General features: G+C 40.8%; 1 protein-coding gene across 1 annotated transcript in view; it reads right to left on the bottom strand.

Annotated features, from left to right (window-relative positions):
- The window catches only part of EHBP1 (EH domain binding protein 1), a 333031-nt gene extending 319661 nt beyond the window's left edge, over positions 1–13370 (bottom strand). Inside the window, exons 1-2 of the mRNA XM_044454620.1 lie at positions 13048–13370; positions 11565–11984 (exon numbers count right to left, since the gene is read on the bottom strand). Of these exons, the coding sequence (XP_044310555.1) occupies positions 11565–11668 (104 nt within the window). The 5' untranslated portion in view covers positions 11669–11984; positions 13048–13370. The remainder of the gene's footprint in view (positions 1–11564; positions 11985–13047) is intronic.
- Positions 13371–15108: the final 1738 nt, after the last annotated feature.

Genomic DNA, 15108 nt, shown 5'->3' with positions numbered 1-15108 from the left:
AAAAATGTAACGCACAACCACTTGTCCAACAGGGTTCCACAAGTGCTATTTTGATTTGCAGAATAAAATCACTGGACTACCCAAGGCCTTAATTGCTTCTGTACTCATGTACAAGTTCCAAAGTGGGCTACATTTGCTTGGTAGAGTGAAAGTTGTGTAAACCTGCACTAATCTAAGTTGCTGACAATAAGTAATATATCACCATCTCCTCTGAAAATATTACCTAACTTCTGTGCTGTGTGCTACTGGAAAGCAAAAGAGCTATACATGCAGATGTGTTCTGTTGTTGTCGCAGAGCAGCAGTGGGCAACTTATGGCCCTCCAAATGTTTTGAGCTACACCTCAAACTGTCTGTGCTTGTCACTGCTGATGGAAGATTAAGACAAAACATCTGGAGGGCCATAAGCTGCCCATCCCTGTCCAAGAGGAATAGGTATAAAGGATGGGAAATTCACCTAGGCTCTGGTGCCTAATTCAAAGACTTTGTGCAAGATACTGCATACTTCTTAAGTTAGATTTTCAAGAGTTCAGCAACTTAGCTGAACATTTCTTAAAGTATTTAAACACAGGACTATGTTTGTACCCAAGGCTTTTGAAATCATATAAACAACTGAAGGCCCTTGCACTGTCAGACAAATATTTTGCAGTAATTATCTCATAATAATTGAAAATATACTAGTCTGAAAACCAATCATGCAATAGAAAAGTAACTTGTAGAAGTTAAACAACGCAGCATGCCCTAAAACAATAAAGACAACTTTATCCAGCAGGTTTTTAAACAGAAGGTCAAGTGGTACACTTTGCAAACACATAAAAGTTTCCTTCTTGTCACAGTAAGATATGCAGCACATCACTCAGTGACATCTGATAGCAAAAGCCTTTAATCAGCTAAATATCTGTGATGCTTGAAGTGCATTAAAATGAGATTAGCATTATTAATGTAAAAAAAACTTACACAAGGCTTGAGAATCATATACTTCTGAGAATCCATAAGACAAAAGCACGTCTACCATTTTAAAGGTAGAACCAGGGCACTCAATAGCATAAATTAAATAAAATAAGAGTTACCCTGAATAAAATGAAAGTCAATGTTAACTCATAATCCATGTATGTATCAGGAGTTCCTTTGTTGCACTCAGGTCTCTCATATAAGTACTGTATTAGATCACAACATGAAGAAGTTGACAGCACTTTAAAATCTCCCAGTACGTGTTGCAATAAAAAATTGGTAGCAGCTTTGCTTATAGAGTTATCACTATAAAGGAAACCCATGATGACAGTGGAGCAGCAGTTTTCCACAAACAGAACTTACATTTTCTGTGATTCTCAGTCATTTGTATGAGTAGCACTTGTGTGTGTACGTGTGTAACTATTCATTGCACATATTGGCATTATATATTGATATTAATGATCTCTCTCTCTCCTAAGAGTTTTAAAGAAAGCTAGAGCTTTAAAAATATCCAAATCTTACTTATTTTAAGTTTATTCATGAGGAAGGGTGGATAAAAATCTATGAGCCACCATTCCATGGCTACTATGCCTCTGGGTCTTTTCCCCCCCCTTTCCCCCACCCAAATAGTTCCCAGTTCAGCAAACCTCAGCATCTTGCTTCCATCTTCCCCAAACATGCCGATATTGCCTGCCCCTTCACAGTTGGTGCTAGTTAAGCTGCATGGGCATATAGACACTCAGTGAGTTTTATTTATTTGGAATATTTTTATCCCGTCCTACACAATCCAATGCCAAAGAATGTTCAAACGACCACATCATTACACTCATTTCACATGCTAGCAAAGTTATGCTCAAAATCCTACAAGCTAGGCTCCAGCAGTATGTGGACCGAGAACTACCAGAAGTACAGGAAGGATTTCAAAGAGGGAGAGGAGCTAGAGATCAAATTGCCAACATACGCTGGATCATGGAGAAAGCTAGCGAGTTCCAGAAAAACATCTACTTCTGCTTCATTGACTATGCTAACACCTTTGATTGTGTGGATCACAACAAATTGCGACAAGTTCTTAAAGAGCTGGGAGTACCAGACCATCTTATTTGTCTCTTGAGAAACCTATATGCAGGTCAAGAAGCAACAGTGAGAACTGGACACGGAACCACTGACTGGTTCAAAATTGAGAAAGGAGTTTGGCAAGGCTGTATACTATCGCCATGCCTATTTAACTTATATGTAGAGCACATCATGAGAAAGGCGGGACTAGATGTATCACCAGTTGGAATTAAGATTGTGTTACAGGAAAATGAGGTATCGAGGGACCACAGCGTAGAAGTGAAGCAAATAAGCTTTATTGGCACCAGGCCCAGAGGTGTCTCCACCCAAAGTCTGAGCCCTGAACAAAAGAACTTTTTCACTTTTATTGCCTTGCATTCATATACGCCCCCACAACTTATCAGCTGACTTGCAAACACTTTCTTATCCCTTCAGTACACTCCTCTCCCATCTTACTACACTCAGTATTCTTCCATTTTCTATCTCTATCTTCTAAGAGATAGAGAGAAAACTAAGATCATGGCATCCGGTCCTATCACTTCTTGGCAAATAGAAGGGGAAGAAATGGAGGTAGTGACTGATATTATTTTCCTGGGCTCCAAGATCACCACAGATGGGGACTGCAGCCAAAAAATTAAAAGACACTTGCTTCTTGGGAGGAAAGCTATGGCAAATCTAGACAGCATACTAAAAAGCAGAGACCTCACCCTGCCAGCAAAAGTACATATACTCAAGGCTATGGTTTTCCCAGTTGCAATGTATGGTTGTGAAAGCTGGACCATAAGGAAGGCTGAGCGCCAAAGAATTTAGGCCTTTGAATTGTGGTGCTGGAGGAGACTCCTGCGAGTCCCTTGGACTGATCAAACTGGTCAGTCCTAGAGGAGATCAAACCTGACTGCTCTTTAGAAGGCCTGATACTGAAGATGAAACTCAAATACTTTGGCCACCTAATGAGAAGGAAGGACTCCCTGGAGAAGAGCCTAAGGCTGGGAACAATAGATGGCAAAATAAGAAGGGGGTGGCAGAGGATGAGGTGGCTGAATGAAGTCACTGAAGCAGTTGGTGTGCGCGTAAGTGGACTCTGGAGTATGGTGGAAGACAGGAAGGCCTGGAGGAATGTTGTCCATGGGGTCGCGATGGGTCGGACACAACTTCGCAACTAAGAACAACGCACAATCCAATAGTCCCAGGACAGTTTACAACAGAAATAAACATGATGAGCAGACCAGTCTTCTGATTTACAGCTAGTAAATTTACAGCTAGTAAATTTTCAGAAAGATGCTTTTAACTGTTACATTCACTTGAAAATTACCTGTACTACATTAACAGGTATCATGAGTGAAACCACTACATCGTACCTTTCCCATTTTCTAATGGTGTGTGGTCACTTGGGGACCCTACAAATATGCTAGCCTACTGCCTGGATACCATGAAGCAGTCGGTGTGAGCTTGAGTGGACTCCGGGGGATGGTGGAAGACAGGAAGGCCTGGAGGAAGGTTGTCCATGGGGTCGCGATGGGTTGGACACGACTTCGTGACTAGGAACAACAACTACTACTATATTTATAGCCCACCCTTTTTCCTTTTGCAAAGAATGAAGAAAATCATACAACCACCCATGCCCACTGAAATTACTTCACAGAGGGTGGTGGCAAAGCTACACTAACCTCCACCCAATGTTGGGTTATTTTCCCCATATTGTCTACCAGCGTTATTCTCCATTCCACAATTGTCAAGAAGGCCCACCAACCCTTCAGGAAGGCTTTTTAGGGAGCACAATCAGCTGCAAAGTTGATTAGATGGGCAAAATTCCTTCCATTAATATCCTTATGTTAGCTTAGTTCAGAATCCAAGCCAGTCTGCTTCAGATTGATCACATTTCTAAACTATCCCTCTATTTCAGGGGCAAATCTACTTATCCAGGCTTTCCTTTGGTTCAGTTATGAGAACTATTTTGAACACATTAAGTCTTGTTACATAGCAGCTTTGGCGCTTTCTGGATATGTTGGGCTGCAACACCCATCATTCCCAGTCAGCACAACTGGAAGGTGCCAGGTTGGGAAAAGGTGGACAAGCTTTATTCTCCTAACTAAGACAAAGGAAGGCCTGCACAAGCAGACTTGTGCCCTAACCCTAAAAATACATCACCTGGTAATAAAACTCCAGTGATTCCATTCACTTACTTCAAAGTGAGCATGCTAAGGATCGCGACCTTTAACCAGCAGAGCTGAGAAGAAGCAAAATGTAACAAAAAGAGATAGCGAATGTGGTGCAGTGGTTAAGAGTGTGGGCCTGGGACACAAGAGATCTGGGTTCTAGTCCCCACTCAGCCATGGAGCCAATCACAGATTCTCAGTCCAACCTACTTCACAGGGTTGTTATAAGTATAATACTAAGAGGAGGAGGAGAGTTACATAAGCTTTGAGTTTCCTGAAAGCAAAAAAGGCAGAGTATACATAAATAGGAGCATATTCTCTATTAGTGAGATGCGGCAAAAGTACTAGTGTATACAAGTGCAACTGGTTATGTCAATGGGAGGAAAACAAATGTGGGTTTGCAGGATCCAGTGAAGAACCTGCTGGGTGGTGGGGTAGAGGCAAGGTATTTATGAGGAAAATACTGTGACAGCTGTCAAGAGGAAGCTATTTTGGCAGTACATTAAAAATATAATTTGAGAAAGCCTCTGGGAGGTTAGCAGCCAATTTTGAGAATAGCACTTTGCCTTAATATGAGAACAAGATGAGAACAAGACTTACTCACAGGTGTGTATCCTTAGGACTACAGTGGCAGGCATGTCATGACTGGAGCCGGCTCAAGTCAGAGGTCAGACTTGATGGCCTGGGAGGCCCCTTCTGACTTGCTCTGTTTCTAATATTTCTATGACTACAACCTCACATTTCACAACACTTATAGCTTAAGACCTTAGTGTGTGTGTGACACTAAGCCTACTTATCATAAACTTTAACTTATATGCTTGTTTTCTGTAAAATGTGCCTAAACCAACTCACAATACAAGCGTTAATACAAAAAGCATACTATCAGTTAAAATAACACAATTCAAACAATGTAATTTGATAATACAATTGTAATGTTTTAAATTCATTAGCAAATAGGCAATATCAACCACTATAACTCAATATTAGTTATTTCTTATTAATAAAGCAAAATACACCATGCCTTTCTAATGTATTGAGGCATTAATAACCAACACAACCAGAAACAGCTGCCCCAAAAAGTACAAAGTTCAGGAAACTGCAAACACACCTCTTACAGACTACAGCAGCTGATCTCACCCATACCCCACTCTTTCATTCTGATGCAGTTCTTAAAACTCAGCGGAGACAAAAGCAGTGGTGTTCAATTTCTTTCCCAGTCCTGTGGATATGCCTATCACTTCCAAGGGCCACTCAGACCTGATTTACTTTATGCTTTCTTACTAATTTCCATTCATCATCTACCATTTTGGGAGGCTGTTAAGCAGAACAGTAGATACAAATAGTTGAAATAAATATCTTTTCAAAGAGCAGGTTCTCCTTAATTATACATCTAATTCAGAGGGGTAGTAAAATGGGGGGGGGGGGGGGCGTGTAGTACACACTGATTTTTAATCAGGGAGCCCTCCTCCAACCCCATTATCATATAGGAAAGAAAAAGCCTAAAACTTCAAACAGGAACCAAAATGGCATAAATAATAGCAGTTACAGATCGCAACTCAGTAATATACATATGCCATTAAAAACTGTTGAGGGAATAGAAATATAATTAAGAGATATGACACCCTAAACTTATCTACGTAACAAATAGTAAAAGGCAACCCTCTTCATCCCATGAGAAAGCTCATTGCTTACACCATGCATGTAGCATTTATGATTTACCAGTTTCCGGGTACTCTCTTAACACCCAAACAGCTAGTAGATCCACTATCATAAAAATCAAGATTAAATAACTCTTTTCTGCAAAATGTCAAGAAGGTAAACATCTCTCTGCAACTCCTTGAGAATGCCAAATTTTAAGCTTATACAGCAGCCTATCATGAACAACTGTACAAAAGAAACAAGCCTATTTTCAGAAGGCAGCACTGAGAAGCATTGCAATTTATGTGAAGCTGAGGAAAATACATTCCAACAGAAACAGACAGCATAAGCTTGCCAATATAAGGGCAAATTGGCTGACTTAAGGAACTGACACCCACTTGACAAGGAATTTCCCTGTTTTCTAGCATGTTTTACTTGATACATTGTCTTTTTGTATGTGGGAGAAATATAGTAGAACCATATGATAAGCTCAAATACATCAAGTGCTCAACCATGTGTTCCAAACAGATCATGTGAAAACAATAACTGATCTCTATGAAAGTATTACATTCATGATGAAAATCAGGAAGGGCTTACTGTTGAAGTGTCCAAACTTGGGCCAACAGAAGCCACTACAAGATGCAGTGGCTTACTGTTCATCAGATGCACAAATTCTCACAACATTGTCTCAGAACTAGAGCCTGTATGACTAAAGGTAGCACCAGCTTCTGAAAAAAAATAATTTGCTTGCAAACCTCATCTTCCAAGGGTTAATAGTTGCTAGTCTTAAGCCAAAGCTTTACCATTAAATACCCCTATGTTCAGCAGTCTGTAGTAATGAGGGTTTATTCATAACAGACCTAAGAGCTGCCCATTCTGCATGACTGTAGGCCCTGATGGGATATAGCAAATTGACTTGCAGCTAGCCTCTTTGCAGGTATTTAAGATATACATCCATACAACTTCTTATTCCCATGGAGCCACAAAGCTCCAAACATGGAAAAAACGGTCTGTTGTCTTCTCAGTTGAACTCATGTACATGGCAAATTACATGGCAGATCACATAAACACTGGCATATAATAATCACTGGCATATAAGTTTGCATTGCATATAGGTTGCTTATCGATATCTGTCATATTGGTCCTTGGCTGTAGCCACACCCTGTCTCCCCATGTACTAAGCTGCTGTGGAGTTGTGGTGCTTCTAGGTGATGATTCCATTTCTGTCAACTCACTGGAGTTACCCTCCCCACAGCATTATCCTTCCCGTATCTACTGGCAGTAACTACAGCTTTAAAATTAGCACCTCTTTCTTTTCGGTATGAAGACTCACCCAACCCAAATGCAGACTGTCACAAGCATGCAACATATAAAGAATAAAACCTTCACTACTTGAGCCAACAGAATTACCAAGAAAGTAAGGCAGGGGGAACACTGAAGACAGGATAGGCATTCTGAATGATTGTCCTTCAATACAAACACACTGCACTATTTCACTTGAATTTTCTTTGTGAGTAGTACACCTCTGATGCATATTACAAGCATCTCAAATTATCCTCTGAGAGCAAGTGTGATGGAGTGGTTAAGAGTACACAACTGAATTCTAGTCCCCATTTAGCCATGGAGCAAACTGGGTGACTCTGGGTCAATCACAAACTTTCAGCCCAACATACCACCCAGGATGTTGTTCTGAAGATAAAATTGGGAGGAAGGAGAGGGGGAAGTGAATTATGTAAGCAGTCCTGAGTTCCCTGAAAAGAAAAAGGCAGAATATAAATAATTATCAAAACTGTAGCACAAGCATTTACTGCCAGAGGCAAAGGACAAGATTTATTTAAAGATGGTGCCTCTCCCCATTCCATGTACAAAACAGACTAGACTTGTAGCTGTTGTCTTGTCAACAGTATTGAAGTAAGAATCATCTTCCACTGCAGCAGAGGACAGCAAGCTATATTAGGTGCTTTAGGGGAAGCCATAAGGTACACAGCACATACATTGAGCTGTGTTTAATCATGAAACACAGGAATTCATTATCAATTCCTAGATAAATTATGCATTGAGATTCCCTGGTGGAATGCAAAATGCCTACAGAAAAGTAAAGACAGTGGGAGTTGCTTGCTACCACCAGAAGAAAAGCAACAACTGAAGTTCTCAATTCCTGCACTGAGACTCTGTAAGCAAAAGCTGACCAAAAACATGCTTACTTGCCATCTTTCTAGCAAATGCCCAGAGCAGCTAAGAGGACCTTATGGCCAGAAAACAGAACTGAGCAGGAAGCATTTATTCTTCCTAAAATAATCACTTATCCCCATTCCACAGACTTGCATATGCAGTAACAGGATGAACATACTTACCAAAGTGTTTGATGGCCCTCCAGCTGTTCTTCACAAGTTAATAAACTCAGATATACTGGACAATACCAGCCAGATCCTCAAATTTTCAAAGGCACAGCAGAGCTCATGACACTAGCCATGGGCATAGATCAGCTATTCATTTGCTGGAATGTTTATTGCTAGCAAAGGCTTATGTTGGTAGATCCTTTATCATGATCTCAAATAGCAGAGCAACCCCTGCTACAGACACAAGATTTAAGAGTCTCTCAACAAACAATTGGGGCAACAATATGCATTAGCTTTAATAAAAACAACAATTATGGCAGGATAAACTTGGTTGGGGGAATGTAAAATATATAGTTAACAGGGACAAACATTAACCCCCCCCCAAAAAAAGAAACCTCATATAGAAAACACAGACAGAAAAAGTCTTTTGCTATACAAAAAAGATGAAGCTCTTCCAAGTGCTAATCCATTCAATATGCGGAAAAAATGCAAAAGTAGCTTCCTATTGACACTGTACATACAGGAATTCTTTAACATTGAGAAATACAAATAAAATGCAATGTTGGTTTTCTGTAAGTTTAGCTCATACTTTTGGCAAAAAAAAAAAAAAAACCAAAAAAACCCTATACAGATCTCCAAGGAACAGATCTAACCCATGCCCCTCACAGCCTCCACTGTTTCATGAACAATCTTTTCTCATTTCCCATTTTTCCCCAAGTGTATTTTAATACTTCTTTGTTGGCCATTTTAATGTATGAATGGCCTATTATTCCTCCAAAAAGGCATTATATTGTTTGAATGCTGGAATGCCAGTTCATTAAAATGAGTACATGTTTACTAGATTTGTAATCAAAAGGACAGTTACAGTATGAGCCCAACTGTGTGTTTCCCAATCATGATCCTTATTTGCCACATCATGCAAAGCAGTCTTGTTCTCCTAAAAGCAGAGAGCACAGAAAATCAGTTTCCTCATATCTGGCTGGACCACTTTTATGCCTTCAACTAGCGTAGAAGTTAATTTAGAAGATCCAAGTTGTTCACTAAGAAAATAAGCATCAAGTCATTAGGCAGAAAGAAGGCACTTTGTTGTCAAAAATATGGTCATTCACAGCTTTGCCCCAAGTTGCCATTTGAACATGGAAAGCTTTAATGCAAATGGAACAATTTTATTTTAAGACTGTTTCTTCCTTACAGAGAGCAGATGAAATTCAAGATGTGTGTTCATGTTAGCAGCCCAGTTACAGAGTTGAAGCATGCCTAAATCTCTTGAAATCAATAGGCTTAGGCACACATAAAGCTGCACAGATCAGACTACATATGTACTTAATATGTAACATATATTTATTTCTGATAATTCCAATACTTTTCTTTTTTTAAAAAATTTAGAGAAAAACCTCGAGACATTTACTCTATATACTTTAAAATGCATTGGTTGAACTGAGGGCTCTGTCACTTCAAGACACAGGGTTTACCACTGCTGGGTAATTCTGACAATTGTAATGAGATTCTGTCCACACAGCTAATAGAGATGGTAGAATCAAATTATGGGCCCTCATTATTGTACAAAACTTCAGACAATGAGTGGCTACAACAACTGATTTATTTATTTTAATATTTCTACACCGCCCATCAGTCAGAAGGTTTCCTGGGCGGTTCACAAAATCAAAAACATGTATCAGTGCACTGCACCTGTAACAAGCAATTAACATAACATCCATGTGGGTTTAATGACATGTTTAAGCATTTATAGGACTGAAACTAATGTACTAAAAGATGTTACATTTCAAGATATAATTCCTAGAGTTGGCTTACCAAGTTTTTTTTCCTGTCATGATTCCAGTACCATTAACCACTGTAAGATAAATAACAGGTTCACCTGCTATATTCTGGTGTGTTAGGCATATATTAGAGGGACAGAAGCCTTGCCAGGCAACTTGGCAACCCTATTGCAAGAAAGGAATGCTTTCCAGTGAAGTCACTGAATTTATCTGTGGCAAGGAGAAGTATTATGAATTGGAGAAGTATCATGCAGAAGATTCTCAAAAACTTCTCACCTTAAGTATTCATGACAGTACACTTTTCTGTACTCAAAACTCTCACTCCAATTTTAGAAAAGAAGCATTTTATTTGTTATTTATCTAATTCATTTTTATATGACTCAATAGCCAAGGCTCTCTGGGTGGTTGCACAATTGAATGACAATTCACAGAACATTTCCAAGATCAAGAAGGCCCTTGCTCAAATCTCACAACATCCATGAACGTACTGTTAGTCCTATACAAGTTTAGTCAGAAGTAACCTCCATTTACTACCTAGACTTATCATACAGGATTGCAGCTTCAGTGGTCCCCCTGCTCAAACAGTCCTATCTGCAGTATGGGGATGATAATGCTGCCACATCACAGAGTTGTTATATGGATTACAACAAGATCGTGCATGCAAAGTGAACAAACTACATAACAACTGAATATAATAAAGTACCCCACATAGGAAGTGACCCTGACTGCAACAATTAGAAAACAGATCTTTCCTCATGCTATCCATAGTATCTGTTCCCCAGTAAATGCCAAGAATTCATCATCTAAACATATGCTCAGGCCCAGACTGAGGGTGGCAAATGAAAAAAGTTAACCCACCGCCCAGTAGCCAATTTATTTTTTTTTATAGCTGCTATGTGCATAAACTGTCTGCTCCCCTCAACTCTCTCCCTGATCCTGGCCTGGATATACTGTGGAACAGAATAAAGTACACAGATGTTACATTTGGTCAAAGAGACTGCATTCTTTAAAAGATTGTTTTGGCTATATGATACATTTCTGGCTTTTTCTGCAGAAGAGAAGTGGAACACAGAAGAGATGTGTTTGGGGCAGGCCCATACAGCTGATTACCCAAGACAGACCAGCCAATTTAAACTATGTCCCATTGTGTTACTGCTACAAGGAATTCTTGTCTGACTAAGCAAATAACTTGAGATAATTCCCGAGGCTGAATCTTGACTGTTGCCATTGCAGAGTTGAAGGGGAAATTAAATATTTTTAGCCAAAAGCAGAAATCAGAAGGAGGCAGAGTGAAATAAATCATAGTCAGTCATGGGAAGGGTGCCACATATCCTTCTGGCATGGGCTAGTTATCTGATTACTGGGGCTACCAAGAATCTGTTGTGGTAACATCAAAAAGACATCCAATAAAACAAAGAAAACCTATCGAGTTGCAAGAAAACTGCACAAATCTAATAAATGCTTGGCATGACATTATAGCAATAATCCTGGTGAACAAGCAAAAATTATCCCACAGGGGTAGAGTCAGTACAAAACAAAGCATTTAAGAAGGGAGATCTGAAGCTTCCTTTCATCCAATTTGGAGACACAATCGGCAGAAGAGGAGATGTTCAGGCATCGGCAGTTCATTCCAACAGTGGATGCTACTTACCATTTCTTGGTGCATTCAACCATCAGTTCCTGATAAGAAGCCACAAACTGGAACTTGGATGCATGTTTCCCAACACGTTGCAGTCTTTTCCACACTGAAGCCATGTTGAATAAGAGCTGATGCACCTATAGGCTCAACAGGAGTAGGATGTCTCAAGTTGACTGAGGCAGGTAATGTAGTTTTGTTTGCACTAAATTATCTATGTGCAAGCCTAATTAAAACAATGGCTGATGAAGAATTCGGAAGAATGCTCAGGATGCATGTTCTGGATATCCCTTTCCTAGGGTAAATCCCATTTTAAGTGAATGGCACGTTAAGGGCTGAGTACAAGCATAAACCATGGCAATAAGAGAAAGCAATTGCAAGGAAGTTTCCTTAAGAAGTAGTCAATCCTCTTCATGGGCTCAGATGAGATTCACACTGGAAAGAAAAACAGGAATGAGGTAGTGACTGATGTGCTGAATGCAGTAATGTTAATGAGAACATGCAATTCCTTACATTTTCACACTGCATTCATGGACTCACTACACACTTCTCTTCCTAAACCCTCAGAAAAATGCTGAAGCAATTTCAAGAATGCAAGACATGAGTCTGTCTTGAAACAAACCAATCCACCCTTTTCTAAACACCCTCCTCATCCAAAATATTTTCTTTCTTATTTAAAGGAGATCAGGCCATCCTCCAGCATCTCTCGGAAGCAGTGCTATGCTGAGACTGCCAGCAGAACACACAGAGGGAGGTGAGAGAAGTTCTTTGTCTCCCTGCTGATGACAAAAAGGTGTAACAGTTGTTTCCTCCCCCACATCTCTTCCTAGGGGAATTTGTGCATAATAGGAAAGTACGACAGGGGTGGAGGTGGTGCAGCAAGGAAGTATTTCCAGCCAAGAGACCGAAAGAGGGAAAGGGTTAGGGTAAAGGTAAAGGGCCTTTTGTGAGCTTCAGCTGCTTCGAAGAGGGATAACCTTTTCCTCCGCCGTGTAAGGCACAGTTCTTTTAACCACAGGAGAATGAGCAGCAATGAAATACTTTCTCCCCAGCGACACAAGCCGGACTGGGATTTTGAAGAGAGCAGCGTTCAGTTTTTGCTTTCTCAACAGCGGAAAGAGTGAGCAACGGTGAGGAAAGGGAGGGGAAAAGACCTAGGCGGGAGAGGGGGCCTTTACCCTCGGCAGATTTCTCAGAGCGGTAAGCGCCTTTCCCCGCTTTCCTGAGACACCTCACCTTCATTGTTTCTGCCTATCTCGCTCATTCACACGCACGCCTTTCGCCTTCTTCTTTAAATAGGTCTGTTACTCATGACCCACCCTCAAACTCAGAATTCACAGACCCAAATAATTGTGATCTGGAGGTGGGGAGGGGAGAGTTTAGAGAAAAGCAGACGCACACAATACACCAGAGGATAATTGTCGGTAGGGACAAAATAGCGTGAAATAAGCAAGGAGCTCTAGTACGTCTTTCTGCCGCCGCCTTCTCTTGCTCTTACCTTCCTCCTGCTCCACATACATTTAATCCCAGTAAGGCTGGATCAGCTGCTGTCACACACACCACCCAATGCTAGAGCTGCCCATTCCAGCAGAAGCACCAGAAGGAAGCAGTGGATCGCTCCCAACTCCAGGAGCCAAACTGCGATGGATCAGTGTGTCTAAACCCAAGCGGAAGGGTCTGTTCCCAAGTCTGGAGCAATTCAGGCGGTTTCAAAAGCAGCAACAGCAGCGACCATCCAAACGAGCCAGCAGCAGCAGCGGTTCACATTCCACAGTCACCACCTTCCTGCTGCCAGAGGTACGCGCCTCATATCAACTTCGCCCAGCAGCACAACCAAACCCCATCGCTCTGAGCACGCCATTGGCAAGAGATGCGGGCTCTCCCGAAGAGCGCCAGTGCATTGGTTGGAGGAGCACGTCAATCTCTTCACCGAGCAAGAACGGATCGGCGGGGGTAGCAATGCTCTTCTTGCGGTAGGGGTGGGGTGAAAAGAGAGGAAAAGAAATGATGGGCTCGTTCCCCTTGCTTCAGTGCTGTATTTTTATTGGCTTGCAAGATTCTGAGGAGGCGGGGTTGTTTATACCGAACGGCGTAATAATTGGGTGGAGTGGGAGTCCATCTAAGGAAAGGTGCGAGCCCTGGGATTTGGGAATAGTAGTAAGTGCCACCAGAGGGGAATTAAAGGGGTTCTTGTGTCCTGAGTGACGCTCACGTATAATTCTCGTCCTGTGTTGCCTCTTCATAGTGGATCCTTCGCACAGATCCCCTCTCCTGCCTCATTCCTCTAAAAAGAGTGCAGTCAAATGAATGAAGTTAATTTGTGTTAGAGGAGTTCGGTTGAGATCCTTCATAAGTAACTACTTCGCTCCAGTTCTAGTTACAAAAGCATCCAAGGCAACGGTCGGCACCAATTTAATCAGTGGATGTTCGTTCATTCTTAGATGCGTACTTTCTGTGTGAACATAAGCTGACATTGACGGAAGCTCTTTGGACTACTTCGTGTGTCAGGAGTAACCATATTCAAAAATTAGGGTTGTTCTCTCGAATAGAGGCAATTAGCTTTAGTCTTTTGCAAAACGGGGGGAGGGGGGGAGGTCACTCCTAAATAGCAGTCCATTTAGCACTATTGCAAATCTTGCCACCCCTCCCTCGTATGCCTGTGTATAAGGCATACATAAGGACCAGCACTCAGAGACAGGGAGGGAGAGAAAGAACATAAATGATAGGAATTGGAGCAGGAAAAAAGCCCAGGCCCTGCTTCTCAGAAATCTTACTCTGAACTTTCTTGATTCATTATTCCTGACACAAATAATGAGCTCTCTTCTAGGAAAGAAATAAGATAAGTTTCCGCACAGAAGTATGACATGTGATGGCTCATCACTTCTATGACATCATTATGTAACTCTCAAGTGAACAAGTGACATGCTTCTCTTGAAATATACTGCATGTAAGGTAATGTTAGGTGATTTGAAAACATAGACCATATTTTATGTTACAATGGCTATTTTCAAATATTGTGCAATTTGTATTATTTAAATATTATTTAATGGGTATATTGGAAACACAGTACCACAAAGTGCAACATTGATTCTAAAGCAGGTTCAAGGGGTATTTGTGTTTTGTTTCTAAATTCAACTCTGCTTTGTCTCCACAAAAGTGAGACAAGCCTTAATCTAGGCCTAAACCATTGGAAGAAAAAAACATACCGAAGCATGTTTAGAATTGAGATGGCAAAGATGCACAGAAAGCAGCTACCCACAATTTACTACACATATATTCTGCCAAGATATTATTGTTTCCCACACACAAGATCTCCTTTCTCAAGCAGAGCAAATGGAGAGGATCTGATGGCTATTCAGCAACTTGTGTTTCAAAACATCATTATTTATTAACATTTTCCATTTCATTCTTTGGTCAGGTTCATATTACAGAAGGCCTAGGGAAGATAAGAGCATATGAAATTAGTTTCTCATCTTGATATGGAGAACAAGACTGTTAAAAATGAACCCATTAGTTTATTGCATTTACTTATTGAAAAAGAATGATTAATTGACAAACT

Source organism: Varanus komodoensis, unplaced genomic scaffold (genome assembly GCF_004798865.1).
Source record: "Varanus komodoensis strain SLA01 unplaced genomic scaffold, ASM479886v1 scaffold7_3, whole genome shotgun sequence".
In the NCBI taxonomy this organism is placed as follows: Eukaryota; Metazoa; Chordata; class Lepidosauria; order Squamata; family Varanidae; genus Varanus; species Varanus komodoensis.
Note: the sequence above shows the minus strand (reverse complement) of the source record. Positions and strands in the feature narration are given on the sequence as shown.